Consider the following 14534-nt stretch of genomic DNA (forward strand, 5'->3'; position numbering starts at 1 on the left):
CTCACTTGACATGACTAATGTCATGTTTGATGTTCCAGGCCGCTGATTACAAAATCTTTTCCTTAGCCACAGTTCATCCTCCTAACAGAAAAATATTTCAGCTATGACTTTTATATTAATACCATAAATGACACTAGCAAGGTCAAAGTGTGTTTGCTCGAGACAAGAGTACTGACATGGAAAAGCTTCCAATACGTAGGTGAATTTGGGTTAATTTCTCAGGCAAGATGGAGCGTTCATTTGAAAACTCTGGGCTGAATCTTGGGGCAGAAAATAATAAAACAAGCAAATTCCAAATGAATAAAATTGCTCCATTCAGCAATCCGGAGTCCTGAACCCATGGAACAAAACCAGGGGGCTTCCATTGTAAGGCATTCCACTAATGGACCACGTTAAAGGAGTAGAATCCTTCTTTTTAATTTTAACGGCAAGAAATGTTTATCAAGGGCCAAAAAGTGTGATAAACCACAGCAATACACTGCAGTGTGTGATCTAATCAAGGTGAAAACATTCTTTAACCACAGGTTGCTTAGGAACTTCCTCAGCTGTGTTTGCTGTTCAGACTGCGGCATGAGATTGGAGATATCCAGACAGAAAAATCTACCACAATTAGAATTTCCTTCTGTATGTAGTTTGCAAAACCAGCGATGATGGTCTCGGTTGAAGGAGAGTGAGTCCCATGACTAACTTCATTAGTCAGAATAAAGAGTGAAACACTAACCAGAAGGCACGAGTGGAAACTGTGTGTAGAGTATGTGCATCAACCCTGAGCACGGGGGGCACTGCTTTGCCTCAAGGGTTGTGGGAGTCTGGAACAAGCACCCCAGCCATGTTATTGAAGCTGATGGCCAGGCTTCTTTCAAAAACCCAGCTGGATGAGATGCTCAGATCAATATGTTACTAACTTCCTAACAGGCTAGTTGGACCAAATGAGCTCTGCCTGGTTCCTGAATTACTGTAGGTTCTTATGTAAAGGGAAGGGTTAAGGCAAACAGCTGCCAGCAGCTCTGTTGGAATATTGGATTACTGGGAAAGGGATCGATGACTTCTGATTCCACTGTGCAGAATCACACCAGTGCTCGCACCCTCTTGATTTCTGCCCCTCAACTTAACACACATTTTCCGAAACTGTTGTCAAAGTTTTGCTCAGCTATTAAATTTTGCAAAAATAATCACTCTATTACAAATCTCCCACGCTAAGCTGTTGCCGCTTTCTAATTGCTGCACAGTAGGTGGTGAAAATGTTGTTTTTTCATCGATTGTGAATACTAACTTTATTATTTTGTGTAAGGGGAATGAGTGTGTCCTTTGTATTTTCCAGATAGTCGCTTTGAGCATCTTTTATTCCAACACGAAACAAAATGGAAAAAAAAAAAAAAAACAAAAATAAATACTGCGAGATGAAGTTCCATTCATTTTCAGGTAGTTATTGGTCAGTCGCTGATGAGAAACAGTGTTGATTCTTTAACCTCCAGTGCTCAGAAGATATTTGCATGATTAACAGAAGGTACAGTTTCCAAATAACTCCGTAAGTCTGCCAACTGCCTCACTTTTACAGCAGGTATTCGAAAGGACACAAATTAGTTGAGAATTTTTATACTTTATTATAGGAGTCTATAAAATTGTCAAAAAACATTAAAGATCACAGATGACAAATAAACCAAGACACAAAAACAACATTCATATTTTAACTAAGTGAAATGCTGAATCGTAAAAAGAAATATATACAAAAGGACAAACGCACACAGCTGTCCACTGAACACAGAATGTGGTCACATGGCACCAAATATTAACATACATCACAAACATCACACTTTTGTGTTTTTTTTCTTTTTGTTCCATATTAACCAAATGTAAAAACAACACCAGTGATGATGATAATAATAAAAATAATAAAAAACAATATTAACATTTAAACACTGTTTACAATATAATGGAAATTCTTATTGTACTAAATATAACAATATTTACCAACAAAACTTTATTTATACTAAATCTCTATTCTGAAATATAACAAAAATAGCACTTAAAAATAATATTTATTATTACAATAATAATTATAATAATTATAACAATAACATTAGGTTATTAGAAAAACGAGAAACTGCAAATATGCTACCCTATGATGCGCTAAAATGGGCCTGAAGGCTCTTCTCACCCATTGCTCTTGGCTCTCAGAACCACACTTGCTTTCCAAAGAGAGTTCCGAATCTCACCACCTCGCTAAACCATTATGACAGTTTGTAAAGTCCTGTGAGTGAAAATAGTACAAGGTGCAGCAGAGGCACAGCGTTGTCAGTGGTATCGTGCAGCAGATTTGACCAAGGGTCTGAACACGGACTGTCAAAATGTGCTTGTGAAATGGAAAAGGGCCAGGGCTCAATTGAGTGGCTCAATTGTTCAAGACACTTCCCCCACAAGAACAGCCTGAGCTCTGTGATCACGGGTTCGAGCCTGGGTCATGTCAGTGCGCTAACTGGGATTCCTGAAGTGGCAATGCCTCATAATCCAGTTCCCGAGGGAAGGACAGGATTATTGGACAGGGCTCTCCGGGATCACAGAGACACAGCCAGCCCTTGGGGCTCCAGGGGGCTCCAGGGGGCTTGAGGCACCTCTCCTCCCGTCGGCCATGAGCCGCCATGAGGGTCTGTGTTTCCTGTGAGGAGTGGGTGGGAGTGGGAGTCCACGCCTCCACATTCTTCCCCGTGTGCGGACACAGTGTTTGTAGCTGCGAGCCGAGACATGACAAAATCACACCATTGTCTGTTCTGAATCGGGCAGGTACAACAAGAAATAATGATTCTAAATGTATTTTGAAAAGGTTAAAAGAGAAGGGAATATCTTACACAGAAAAGCAACTCTTTTCAATTGGAGGACAGTTTGGTTTTAACTTTAATCAATTTCTTTGCTCAAAACACTTGAATTTCAGTTAACCAGGGGATAGTTTTCCACCTCCTAAGAATGTGATTTTTGTGCAGCTGGCAAAACTTCACATTCTCCTTTAACCCTTAATGAAAAAAAACAAAGGATTTGCAAATGTTATGTATAAACTTAAAAGTTTTTTTTTCTGCTTAGAACACAAAAAAACCAAAACAAAGGGACAATAACTGCACACAAAGCAGTCTAAATGAATTAACATTTCAACCTCACTATTATTTTTTTTACCAGCAGATAGCTGTTCTGGGCAAAACCCAACACTTGCCAGTCTTTCATTTCTCCTGTATTTATAATTCTAAGTGGGTTGTCAGCACACAGGATGTCCTATCTGCTCAGTTATTTCTATGAGGCACTAACGTGACCAAGCACACGTTACACGTTAGTAAGCTACGATTTGACTCCCTACCTCTTTGTTAGATATGCACAAAACTGGAACAGCAACCTCCGCACAGTTTCACATGAAGCTCCACGCTCTCCCTGGTACCTCATGCAAGCAATGCAAGGTCATATTCTCCTGTGAATATGACTGCTTAAGGCATTATCTCTTTCATCCCTACAAATTTCTCCCCCTTTCTCCCAGCACTCAATTTCCATCCCAGTCCCATTCCTTACATTCCTTGATCCCCTCCCAGCAGCTCCTAGATCCCTCCTTTTCCTCCTTCCCTCTTGTTCATCGTGTTCCACCTCTCCCCTCCCGCTGTCTTACTTCCCCGAGGGGGCTCACGTGACCCCTGCCCTTTCCTGGCTGGACGAATCCTGTCAGAGGCTTCTTGCAAAGATTTAAAGAGAGAGAACGAAATCTATACATTTTTGGCAGTTGTTTCTCGTATTGTCTCTTCATATAAAATCGGTCGCTCAGAAAGAAAGTCCGTGGTGTGGTCCGCGGTGGTTGCGCGCGCTGTTGGCACCAGTCTGTTGTGTTGCTGTTTGTTGTGTTTTGTCGTGTTGCTTGCATTGTTCTGCTGTGGACGCAGTCACCCGACGTCCTCCCCGCAGTCCCTCCTGCCAGCCCGGCTCTCTGGCTCAGACGGTGGCGCCGAGAATCTCATCCGACTCGGCCATGATCTCGTTCTGGTTGGAGTCCAGGCCGAAGAACTTGACCTTCAGGCCGTCCGACGGGTGCAGCACGGGCACGGTGATGATGCGCGGGAAAGTCCTGGTGGCCAGCTCGAAGCGGCTGGTGCTGGCCAGCTCGACGGCCAGCGTTTTCAAGAACAGCGTGGCCAGCCGCTTGCCCAGGCAGGTCCGCACCCCGCCCCCGAAGGGCAGGTAGTGGAAGCGGCCCTCCTTGTCCTCGCTGCGCTCCTGGCTGAAGCGCTCGGGGTCGAAGGCGTCCACGTCCTTGAAGACGGCGGCCGTGTCGTGCGTGTCCCTGATGCTGTACATCACGCTCCAGCCCTTGGGGATCTGGAAGCCCTGCAGCGGAGGAGGAGACAGAGAGAGAGGCCGTCAGCTCACTGCTCTCCATCACCAGATGAAGGGGGGGGGGTCACTAAACTGAAATTCTTGACAGAGGGAGGATTGAACGTGCGTTAAGGCACATTGGCCAGCAGCAACTGTGAAGCTCAGCAGGTGTGATGGGAGACCTCCTGGGAAAAACTAAGTTTGCTGCTGGAAGAGGTGTTAGTGGGCCCAGTAGGAGGCACTCACCCTCTGTGTGGGTCCCAATGCCCCAAGTATATTGACGGGGACACTATACTGTATAAAAGGTGCCATCCTTCAGATGAGACATAAAACCAAGGTCCTGACTCTCTGTGGTCATTAAAAATCCCAGGGCGTTTCTCGAAAAGAGTAGGGGTGTTACCCTGGTGTCCTGGCCAAATTTCCCCCTGGCCTTTACCAATCATGGCCTCCTAATAATCCCCATCTCTGAACTGGCTTCATCACTCTGCTCTCCTTCCCACTGAGAGCTGGTGTGTGGGGAGAGTACTGGAGCGTCATCCAGGTGGGGCTGCACACTGGTGGTGGTGGAGGGGATCCCCATGATCTGTAAAGTGCTTTGAGAGGAGTGTCTAGAAAAGCGCTATATACAGTAAGTGTAAGGAATTATTCTTATTATAATGATTAGTTCTTCCATATGTCATGGTTATCGGCGACTCTATGCAGTGACACTCACGTCAAGCTCGAAGGTCTGCATGGCCGTGCGGTATCCCCCGGACACAGGCGTGTAGAGCCGCAGCACCTCCTTGACCACGCAGTCCAGGTACTTGAGGCCGCAGATGCTGTCGAGCCGCAGCGCCCCCTCGCACAGGCAGCCGTTGTGCAGGATGCCGTGGGCGCGCAGCTCCTCGCGCAGCTTGGCCAGCACGGCGGGGTGCTTCAGCAGCTGCATGACCAGCGACGTGCTGGCGCTGGCCGTGGTGGCGAAGGCCGCGAAGATCAGCTCGATGGTGGACTCCTGCGGGAGGGAGGCAGGGCGCGGTCACAGCACAGCAGGGAGAGCAGGACGACCACCGCTGGAGGCTGAGCACAGGGCGCAGGGCGCGCGACAGGACCTGGTTCCCCAGCTGGGCTCCCTGCTGCACTTTGCATTAAGGGAGCAGCAAGAGCATCTGGCTGTCTGGTTGGGAAAAGGCTGTCTGTGTGGTGCCTCACACTCACTGATTATCAACACAGGCATGGTCTAATAAGCATACGATGTATTACAACATGATTCATTTCGATATTGGCTTCGGTTTTGTAATTTAAGTGATGCAGTCATGTTGTATAATAGATCTGGACACAGAAAATGTTTGATTGGCAGTGTCACTTCGTCTGCGTGAGCATGGAATCTTGGCTTTTTAAACAGTGTACACCGTATATCTATGTGATGATATGGGATATCCACCTGGGGTCTGGAGGTATGTCCTGCCTTGTCAGAGATCGAGGCAGCCATGTACTGTATACTACATGGAAGCCAAACATTCTCTTTGGCTGGGAAAAACACTTTGTTGAGTTGAAGTAAAAACCTCAGTAGGCATTTATGTTAAAACATCTCTCTGTCACCACTTGAGAGTGTTTCATGAAATAACACTCCAACAAGACCATTTTCAACTTTACTCTGCAACAAGGGCAGTAAAGATAAAAAACACACAGAGCCTCTGACATTGGAGCACAGGCTTTCTGACAAGAAAGTGTTGAGTCATGTTTGGCAGAGCCTCAATTCCTGTGGCAGTAAAAGATACAGTAGGTGGAATTTCCGAAGTGTACCAATATGTTGTTCATGTCTTCCTGATGATCTTCCTGGACTGTTACAATCTGTGGAAACTGTCTGGCAGCAAGTCAATGAGGACCTCAGCTGTCAGGGGACAGAGCCTATGCCTAGCCTCTAAACAAGCATGCCCTAGTAGAGGGCATGACTTTTTCAAACAAGCTCAGCAGCTCAGCAGCTCAGCAGCAGGAGACAGAACTGAAAGGCTTGGTAAAGCCTTGTATCAGTGACTGAAATGAAACCCTGAGTAATCTCCAGTGCAGGGGGTCAGGGATGAAACCAGGCTGTTAAGTCTACCATTCAGGTATTTGAGAGAATTAACCTTTGAGATTCTTAGCGTAAAAGCTTTAATTGGAATCTTCCATGATTATCAGAGTGGTTTAGCTTGCATCACATGCTGAGCCACGTCTGGATAAGGCCAAACAACACCCTGGTTATTCAAATTCTCAACATTTGAAGGTGTTCCCAATGTGTGTCTCATGCTTAATCCATTCTACCAAGATCCCAGTGAGCTATGCATTTACAAGTGGCATTTGCTCTACTCCTGTAAAGCATATGCTTTTCCTCCCGTCTAGCATAGAACTAGAGGACTTAGAACACAGAGTACTGTGTTCATGGAAACAGGGAACACTGGTAGACATTGAGTAAGGTCATTAGTTCTCCTGTCCTGAGAGCTATATTATGATCCATGTAGACTCTACAGATTCTTAAATTAATTTTATGAGATGACTTTATGTCAATCATTTTTTTAATGCAGCACTGATAACTTAATATTGTCTTTTTAAAGGCTTGTACTGATTTTTACACCAATGTCACTAAAACAGTGCTATAGCATTTTTGGAGCCATAGAAATTCAAACTGCAACTTGGTTCAGCCCTGTACCCTAGAGAAAGGTACCACAATCAGACTGCTTCAGCAAAATACTTTGCTGCATAAGCTGATAAAAATGTAATGTTGCTTTGGATAAAAGCGCCAAATGAATAAATCAGTTGTAAGAAATTTCTAAGCAGTCATTTAAGATAGTTCAGGTGGGGAGCTGCGTCAGCATGCGTACGTTGCAAAAGAACAAGTAATAGGTTTATTCCATGCTGAAAAAAAGAAGAAAGAAAACACAACATTTAGTTTGTGGAGCCTTCTTCAGGTGTCACCTGTTACTTGTTCCTTTGCAGTCATTTGAGATAGGCATTCATAAGCCAGAAATGACCTGATTGACTTGCCACTCTTTTGTTGGAGAATGTGAGGCACATAAACATTACTTAGTTTATGAAATGAGGTATAATCAGCTTAACCCACAGGATCTCAAAACCAATCCTTGAGGGACAAAATCAGGAAGGTTTTCTAGGTCTCTTTAAATTGTGCAAAGCTGAAACATGTAATGATGCTAATAATCATCTCCATTAGGCCAGTTAGCGCAGAGAAGCTGCAGCCCTCCAGAGCTGTGGGTGTGCACCACTAGCTTGCCTCAGAAGCCAGAGGCAAGACTTGCCTGCAGAAAGACTGAGGCTTTCCCACCAAATAATTTCACATTAAAGCAACATTTGATGATTCCGGAAAGTCCAGCGCCCTATCAGAAAATCAATTCAATTCTGAAGCACTCAAGCACACCTGGATAAAACCCAGACGCCGGTCATGAAAGATGTCTTGTGTTCTAAACAGAAAACATCAGCAATGCTATTCAGCCAGAATACCTTTTCCCATCTGAGCAATTTAGCATTGTTTAAGGACTCCGCCCCAGTACAGGAGCCAAGAGGAGAAGCAGACGGAGCGGTCTCGCCTCTCACTTCTCGTACTGCTTACAATGGCAGCACAAGGATACTGTTGGTTCTCCTGAAGCGAGACAGCAGGTTTGACCAGAGGGTGCGCGGCAGACTCTGTACCTGGGTCTCCCCCACACTCTGTGCACGCCCAGAGGAATGCAGGATTAGCCTACCTTCAGCTCCTGCATGCTGAGCTCCGAGCCGTTCTCCTTGCCACTCTCGATCAGGATGTCCAGGGCATCAGCATAGTCCTTCCCCTGACTGCAGTGCTGTTTCTCCAGGATGGCCTTCTCTATGCCCTTCTGGAGGGTGTCCCTCGCTCGGATGCCCTGTAGGGACGGCATGCACACACTTGACACAGGCACCATTAACATTCCCTGAACTCCAGCAATCACACTGAACCGGATGTGTTCGTCACCTGTCCTTTTTGGATTGAAATAACTAAAACACTTACTATATATTCATTTTATACTTTCCAATTCATCATCCCCAGAGAGATTTTGATTGATATCATTTTTGATTGTAAGGTCTATACAACTTGAACTAAAAAAGAGGTTTCTTTCTGATATTATACTGTATAATTAGAAATTATATGACTTTTTTCTGTTTTTATCTTTTTACCTAGGATTCATTTTAGATTTAGATTTTATGTATCTTTATTATCCATAAGTGAAATGTAATTTTATATGAAATACCTCCAAAAATAAAATGTTAATTGAATTGGAAGAAAGGGGTTAATTTATGCAGTACATGCTCCAGAAGCCCTCAAAGGCCCACTTTCTCCAGAAGGTCCGCCTCTAGTTTGGCACTGTTCTGTTCAGAGAATGAAATACAAACTGTTGCTGTGTGCCCTCGTTCCCTTATCCTGGAAACGAGAGGGAGCATAGCGGAAGAACAGCCGTACCTTCCTGTACCCAGTGAAGGGCAGGTCGATGGGCAGGGAGAACACGTTGTCCACAAAGTCCTGGAAGGTGTGGAAAAGGTGCCTCAGCTCATCGTCGGAGACTCTGAAGCCGAGCAGGACTCGTACGGCCATGTGGAAGGAGAGGCGCTGGGCCTCCCGGTACACGCTGATGGGCTCGGGATTGCTGCTCCAGACCCGCAGCGTCTCCTGGATCACCTGCTGGATCTTGGGCAAGTAGCTCTCCAGGGCCTCGTGGCTGAACACCTTGGCAAACACCTGCGGAGCCAGGAGGGACAAGAAGGGTCAGCTGCGCCTGTTGAGTGACCACCGGAGAGGAAAGAGCAGTAGGAGGAGAGGCAGTGAGCCCCAGACTGCACCATCCCCTAGATGCCATCCAACTTGACCAGTGTGTCCAGCCCTGGGACTGTGCTTTGTGTCACTGGTGCTGATCTGGTGTCCGGCAAGGCAGAATATCCAAAGACAGGGTTTGAAATGCAGACCCTGATTAAAGGAGCTGCTGTTTTTCCCATCAGCTGTGTGTGCAGAAGAAATGGAGAATGTCCTCTCTTTCAATCTCACAGCATTTTCCGATCTCAAGATCACCCAGTCATTTTAACAGCCATAGGATACTTTTCTGGCCTCTATAGAGGGCCTCAGTTTTCACAAGGGATAAAATACTGTTTCCCTGTGGGCTGCAGGTGTTTGTTTACTTTAGCAGAGTGTGACAGACAGTATTTCACTGGCAGCCAATAAGCTCACGCATTCAGAACATAATTTCGTATTTTCAGAACAAAGGGTTCGGTATGAAAAGGAATGAAAGGGCAGAAACAGTAAGGTGAAAGCTCAATCGCTATTGCTGGTCACAGAAACACATACTGGCAACTCCTCAGTGAGATAATCTCAAGAAGCCTCTTGAGCCAGTAGAACTCCAGAAACCAGGTTGGAGATTTGTGGTTTCCCAGCATGCCCTCTGCATGCTAGGACTGACACCTGTCGCGGACGTCCAAAGGGACTAACCGTGGGGAGCAGGAGAGCAGAAAAAGACCCATATGCGTAGCGGCAAGACGGGAAAAAGGCCCGGGCTCATTAGTGCAAAGAGTTCAGGAATGCCGTATAGAAACCTATGCCCTCAGGGAGCGGACGTGGGGCACCCTGGTGCTAGGCGGGCCTCAGGACATCCGAACCTCAATGCTGAGCGAGGACAGAGTGCAAGACCCGGAAATATATAGCCCAAGGAAGAGAGGGACAGGAAGGACAGCAGACCGGAAACTAGGGACAGGACAGAGAAGGAGCGCCCTCTGGCTGCAGAGGGCGTGACAACACCCTCTGCCACTCGCTGACACTCCACTGCAGGATTTCATCAGCTTCCATTTCACCCCAACCTGCCTCGCCCCCAAGGCAGAAAAGGCTCTTGACAACATCTGCTAAGCGATCAATCAGCCATGATAAACCTCCTTCCAGGGCAAACCCCCCGCCTGATAACACCGCCCCTCTCCGGCATCACATCACTCTTGGAGTTCCCTTCCTCTGTCTCTCTTCCTGCAGTTCCCCAGTGGCTGTCCTCAAGTTCCACATCACTCAGCTGTCTCTGACAGCAGCACTGACTCGGACCTGACCAGCACAGCCCGCCTTTACACTCTCCTCCCCTGCGGGACACTGAACTTATTAACAAAGGCAAAGCCACAGAGGTCTCAGCATGTTCAGTGCTGCCTGATTAATAGTAGGAAAAAGAGAAAATGTCATCGACTATTACCCAGTCACTCTGCCAAAGGGTCAAACGATTTGCAAAAACACATTTTTTATGTGTTTTATTTCCAATGGAATTTTCTGAAAAATCTTTCTTTCTTTTTTTAACGTTAAAGCAAAAGAGAAATTAAACATACTCTGTAAGCAGGAGAGTTTCCCTGACTGTCAGCAGCCCCTGAGAAAGGTAAGATTTTCCTGGCCCAGGCTGTGCATTTCTAATGCGTCTCACTCGCAAGGGTTTGTTTGGTAAAATAACATCCATGTTCCCTTAAAACTCCAGCTCTGGGGGCTAACAATAGCACTTTTTATCCACTGTCGCGGCAAGATCTGACCCCAAATACTTTGGCTGAGGAAGGTTTTCCAGGGTTGTAAAATTGCAGAGAGGTAGCCTTAAGTCTGCAAATGTATCTTCTTCCCTCCCTCTCTCTGTCTCTCTCTCTTTTTCCCTCCTCCCCAGACACTCCCATCTCTTTTTCCCTCACTATGTCTCCACACACCCCTCTCATCTACACCCAGTCTTTCTCCAGCCTGGCCTCCCTCTCCCTCTCTTTGTAAATGTTCCCTGCTGCTTTCAGGGGTCAGGCCAATGAATGAACAATGAGACATTCAGAGCCCTGCACTGCTGAGGCACAAGTTCAGATCAGATGCTGTGTTAAGAAGTTAAGTACTGTACACTTCCAGGCTCTCTGGTGCGAATCTGTACGCTGCTCTCCAGCATGCCTCTCCTTCCCGATTCAGACAGGCAGCACACACTGCAGGGTCTCCGCTACTGTGGGGTGGAGGGGTAGACTGGGGATAGTCAGCGTCTGACTGCAACTGATGAGCCCCTCTGGGACAGCCAGTAATTCACAGTGCGATTCAGAGAGAGATTCTGGACACGTGAACAACACTGGTTACAGCTCTCATCAAAGAGCTAGGGCTCCTGCACACGATCACACTACGCTACACATGAAAATATGGCAAAGCAGTGACTGAAGCATCACATTTCTGGATACCTGTCAACGCCAGGGGCAGGCTCTGCTGCCAGGCTGCGCTATAGTGAATTAATCCAGCAATAAATGAAGCGCTCAAGTAAAACGTTTAATTGACATTTTGGCCTTAACCTGCTTGGAAAAAGGGATATCAACCTGGCCAAATAAACAAGGGAGTGGGACACCCCTCCACCACGATAAACCAAGAGGTTAAGGTGTCCATTGCTGGTGGATGTGGGGCAGTGTTACAGTGACCGGGAGGACCAGCAGCCCTGTGCTGCTTGCTGGAGGGCAGATCTCCTGCCCCTCTGACCGCCAGCTCTTGTCCAGGGGTGTAGTTTCTGTCACTGTCTGTGTATCGCTGTGTCATACTGGGGGGCTGCTTCCTCAGTCCCCTAGTGATTTGTGCTACATGTACACAGCGGTGCAGGGTACTCCCTTGTGTGCGACTCGACTATTAAAGGCTGAAGGCAGAGGATTTATTTCCAGGGGAAGAAAGAGTGTGAAAAGAACAACTCAAAGCATGTGGAAGTGTTCAGATAGGAACAGTTATTTTTAATTCATTTGGATTCATGGAAACTGCAGGTTTTTTATTTTTTTCTTTTAAATTGCTCCCTCAGAAGACTTATTTTCCTATAAACACTTCCATGTGTTTTATGTTCTTAGACAGTATACATCACTGTTAAGCCATTAAAGACACTGACTGCTTCTGAGTAGTATTTGTATCTGACCAGAGAAGGAGGCCTGCTCAGATGGGATCACTTTACTTGGAATCTGCCCAGCCGATTGCTGGCTTGCTGGGACTTTTGATGCTAGCTCTCAAGTCTAAAATTTATTTTGGTGTCTTTTTTTGTTGCTCAAATCAAGCAGCTTCTCAACTATGCTCAATTGTTATTCCTCACTGATAATAATCCACACCTAAGAAAAAAACGCAGATGCAAATCTGATTCATGGAGAATCTCCAGAGACTGGAGGAAACTTTGGAAATATTGGTGGTTTCCACTTTGACTTTTTTTCTGTAATTTCTGTAATTAAGCAGTGCTATTTGAAATCGTTTTTGAAAACGTATCATCCAATTCTGAAGTATGTATAACATGAAACAGTTACACTATAATGCACTGTATACTATATCATACTTCATTCTGTACTGTACAGAATTGTATTATGCCACACTATACAGAATAGCCTTTTGTAATTTTGAGTCACGGTGTCAGAAACTCTCTCAAACTTTGTTGAAATTGCTGTAATTAAATGACCCTGAATTATGTCTTGTTTCTGTAGCTTGATCATCTTCTATAATGACAGTGGAGTCTGGGAGTGTCCTGTGCATTGTCCAGCATCAACAGGACTTGGAAGCAGTTCTCAGCAGTAGAATCACATTCTGTTTCCGTTCCCTTTAGCTGGAATCAGTTGACTTTAATCACCTCCCTGTTTGAGACATTTCCCATATTAGCATCACTTCCACATGGAGCGCCCAGTTTAACACCAGGATCACGGCACAGAGCTGGACCGTGTCGAAGCAGAGGACAGCCAAAGACAGCCCCTCCCTCTGTTGTCCACAGATGGCCAGGGTGCTCACGGGCTGCATGTTACTGCTGTTTGTGTTTAGCAGGGCTGAGAGGGCTTTCCAGTTAGTACATGAGTATATCAGACACTCATCTTCACAGATTTATGATGCTGCTAAAGGACTCTGTCCTTTGTCTATGTGCTGAGGAGCCCCATTTTTTTGGAGAATCTCAAATATTTTAAAAAAGTTCAAATTTATTCCTTACCTTGTTACAAAACATGACCTTTTAATAACCTCCATTCATATTTTAAAACTTTCCATATGTCTAAAATTCTATTAAAAAGTTCAAAGCTGCTGGTTTGACTTTTTCTGTTCTATAGGACTTTAAAAAAACCCACACTGGCTGAAACACAATCTCTCATTCATAATTTTGGCACAAGCAGCCATCAACAAGCTACAGACTAAAATTGCTGCGCCCTCTACTGATTGTTTTTAGAAATGCGTGTTACTCCAATGAACAGCAGGCACACCACAGAGCTATTTAAAGCTGGCCTGTTACAGTCATGTACTGTAATGTTAACCACAAGTATGCTGTCTTGCCTTTTCATTTTATGCTTAACCCTTTTGTAAATAATACATGTTTTTTTCAGCTTTAGCTTCTCTGAACTACTGTAGACAGCTTTTGTATGAAGGAGGCCCACTTATGCAATTGCATTTTAATTTCTTTTCAACTAGTAAATCCTCTTTGGATGGGAGGGGAAGGGGTCATAGTACAAGCATTAGACGCTGTTTAAAAAAGTATTTTTACTTTCAAGGCAATCCTTTTCTCTCAAGCGACTTGTAAAAAAAAGTCTAATTGCCTTGAACTAGTGGCTACGCCTGCTCACGGAGTCAGTTCCAGGTTAGCAACCACAGCCTTCTTAATCTGCGGACATCACACACAATTCCTGTTATAAGACAGACCTGCTAGGGCAGGGATCTCCCATGGGAGAGATTCGTTTTCTTCTGCAAGGAAATCAGAAGTCCATGACGACGTGTGCAAAAAAAATAATATTTTTGACTTTAGGAAGATCATCTTTTTGATTTGAAGCTGTAGGAATCATATGTTACCATTTTGCACATTGTTTTGGGTTGGCCCCTGGGTAGCATTTAACTGCATCATGCTGCCAGGGTGAATTAGTGTAATCTCCAATTGCTCCAGGCCCAGCAGCACCGCTGGTTAGGGCTGCACATACTTGTGTAAAGGAGCCTGAGGATCAGGACAGAGCAGAGCTCACACCTCCGACTTGTCTGTCCCCTGCACGCCTTAGCACACTAACTTCACAGAATAACAGCACCCGAGTCTGATGTATGGAAGCGTTTTAGCGCTGAAATGGAACAAGGACAAAGGAGAGATTTAACTCAAAGGTCTCGTAGCCCAAACCAGGAGCATAAGAACAGATACCTCCTGGAGGCACCTATTAGACCTTTTGGCAGGCGGCAACTAGTCGACCCAAGGATGTCATCCAGCCATTTCTTGAAA

The 14534-nt window shown here is 45.4% G+C and overlaps 1 protein-coding gene across 1 annotated transcript in view; it reads right to left on the reverse strand.

Annotated features, from left to right (window-relative positions):
* Window positions 1–1580: 1580 nt before the first annotated feature.
* Window positions 1581–14534, reverse strand: part of cyp26b1 (cytochrome P450, family 26, subfamily b, polypeptide 1) — a 40627-nt gene continuing 27673 nt past the window's right edge. Inside the window, exons 4-7 of the mRNA XM_006629094.3 lie at window positions 8789–9064; window positions 8058–8213; window positions 5054–5335; window positions 1581–4353 (exon numbers count right to left, since the gene is read on the reverse strand). Coding sequence (XP_006629157.1) covers window positions 3961–4353; window positions 5054–5335; window positions 8058–8213; window positions 8789–9064 — 1107 coding nt within the window. The 3' untranslated portion in view covers window positions 1581–3960. The remainder of the gene's footprint in view (window positions 4354–5053; window positions 5336–8057; window positions 8214–8788; window positions 9065–14534) is intronic.

The sequence above is a fragment of the Lepisosteus oculatus genome, chromosome 1, assembly GCF_040954835.1.
Source record: "Lepisosteus oculatus isolate fLepOcu1 chromosome 1, fLepOcu1.hap2, whole genome shotgun sequence".
NCBI lineage: Eukaryota > Metazoa > Chordata > Actinopteri > Semionotiformes > Lepisosteidae > Lepisosteus > Lepisosteus oculatus.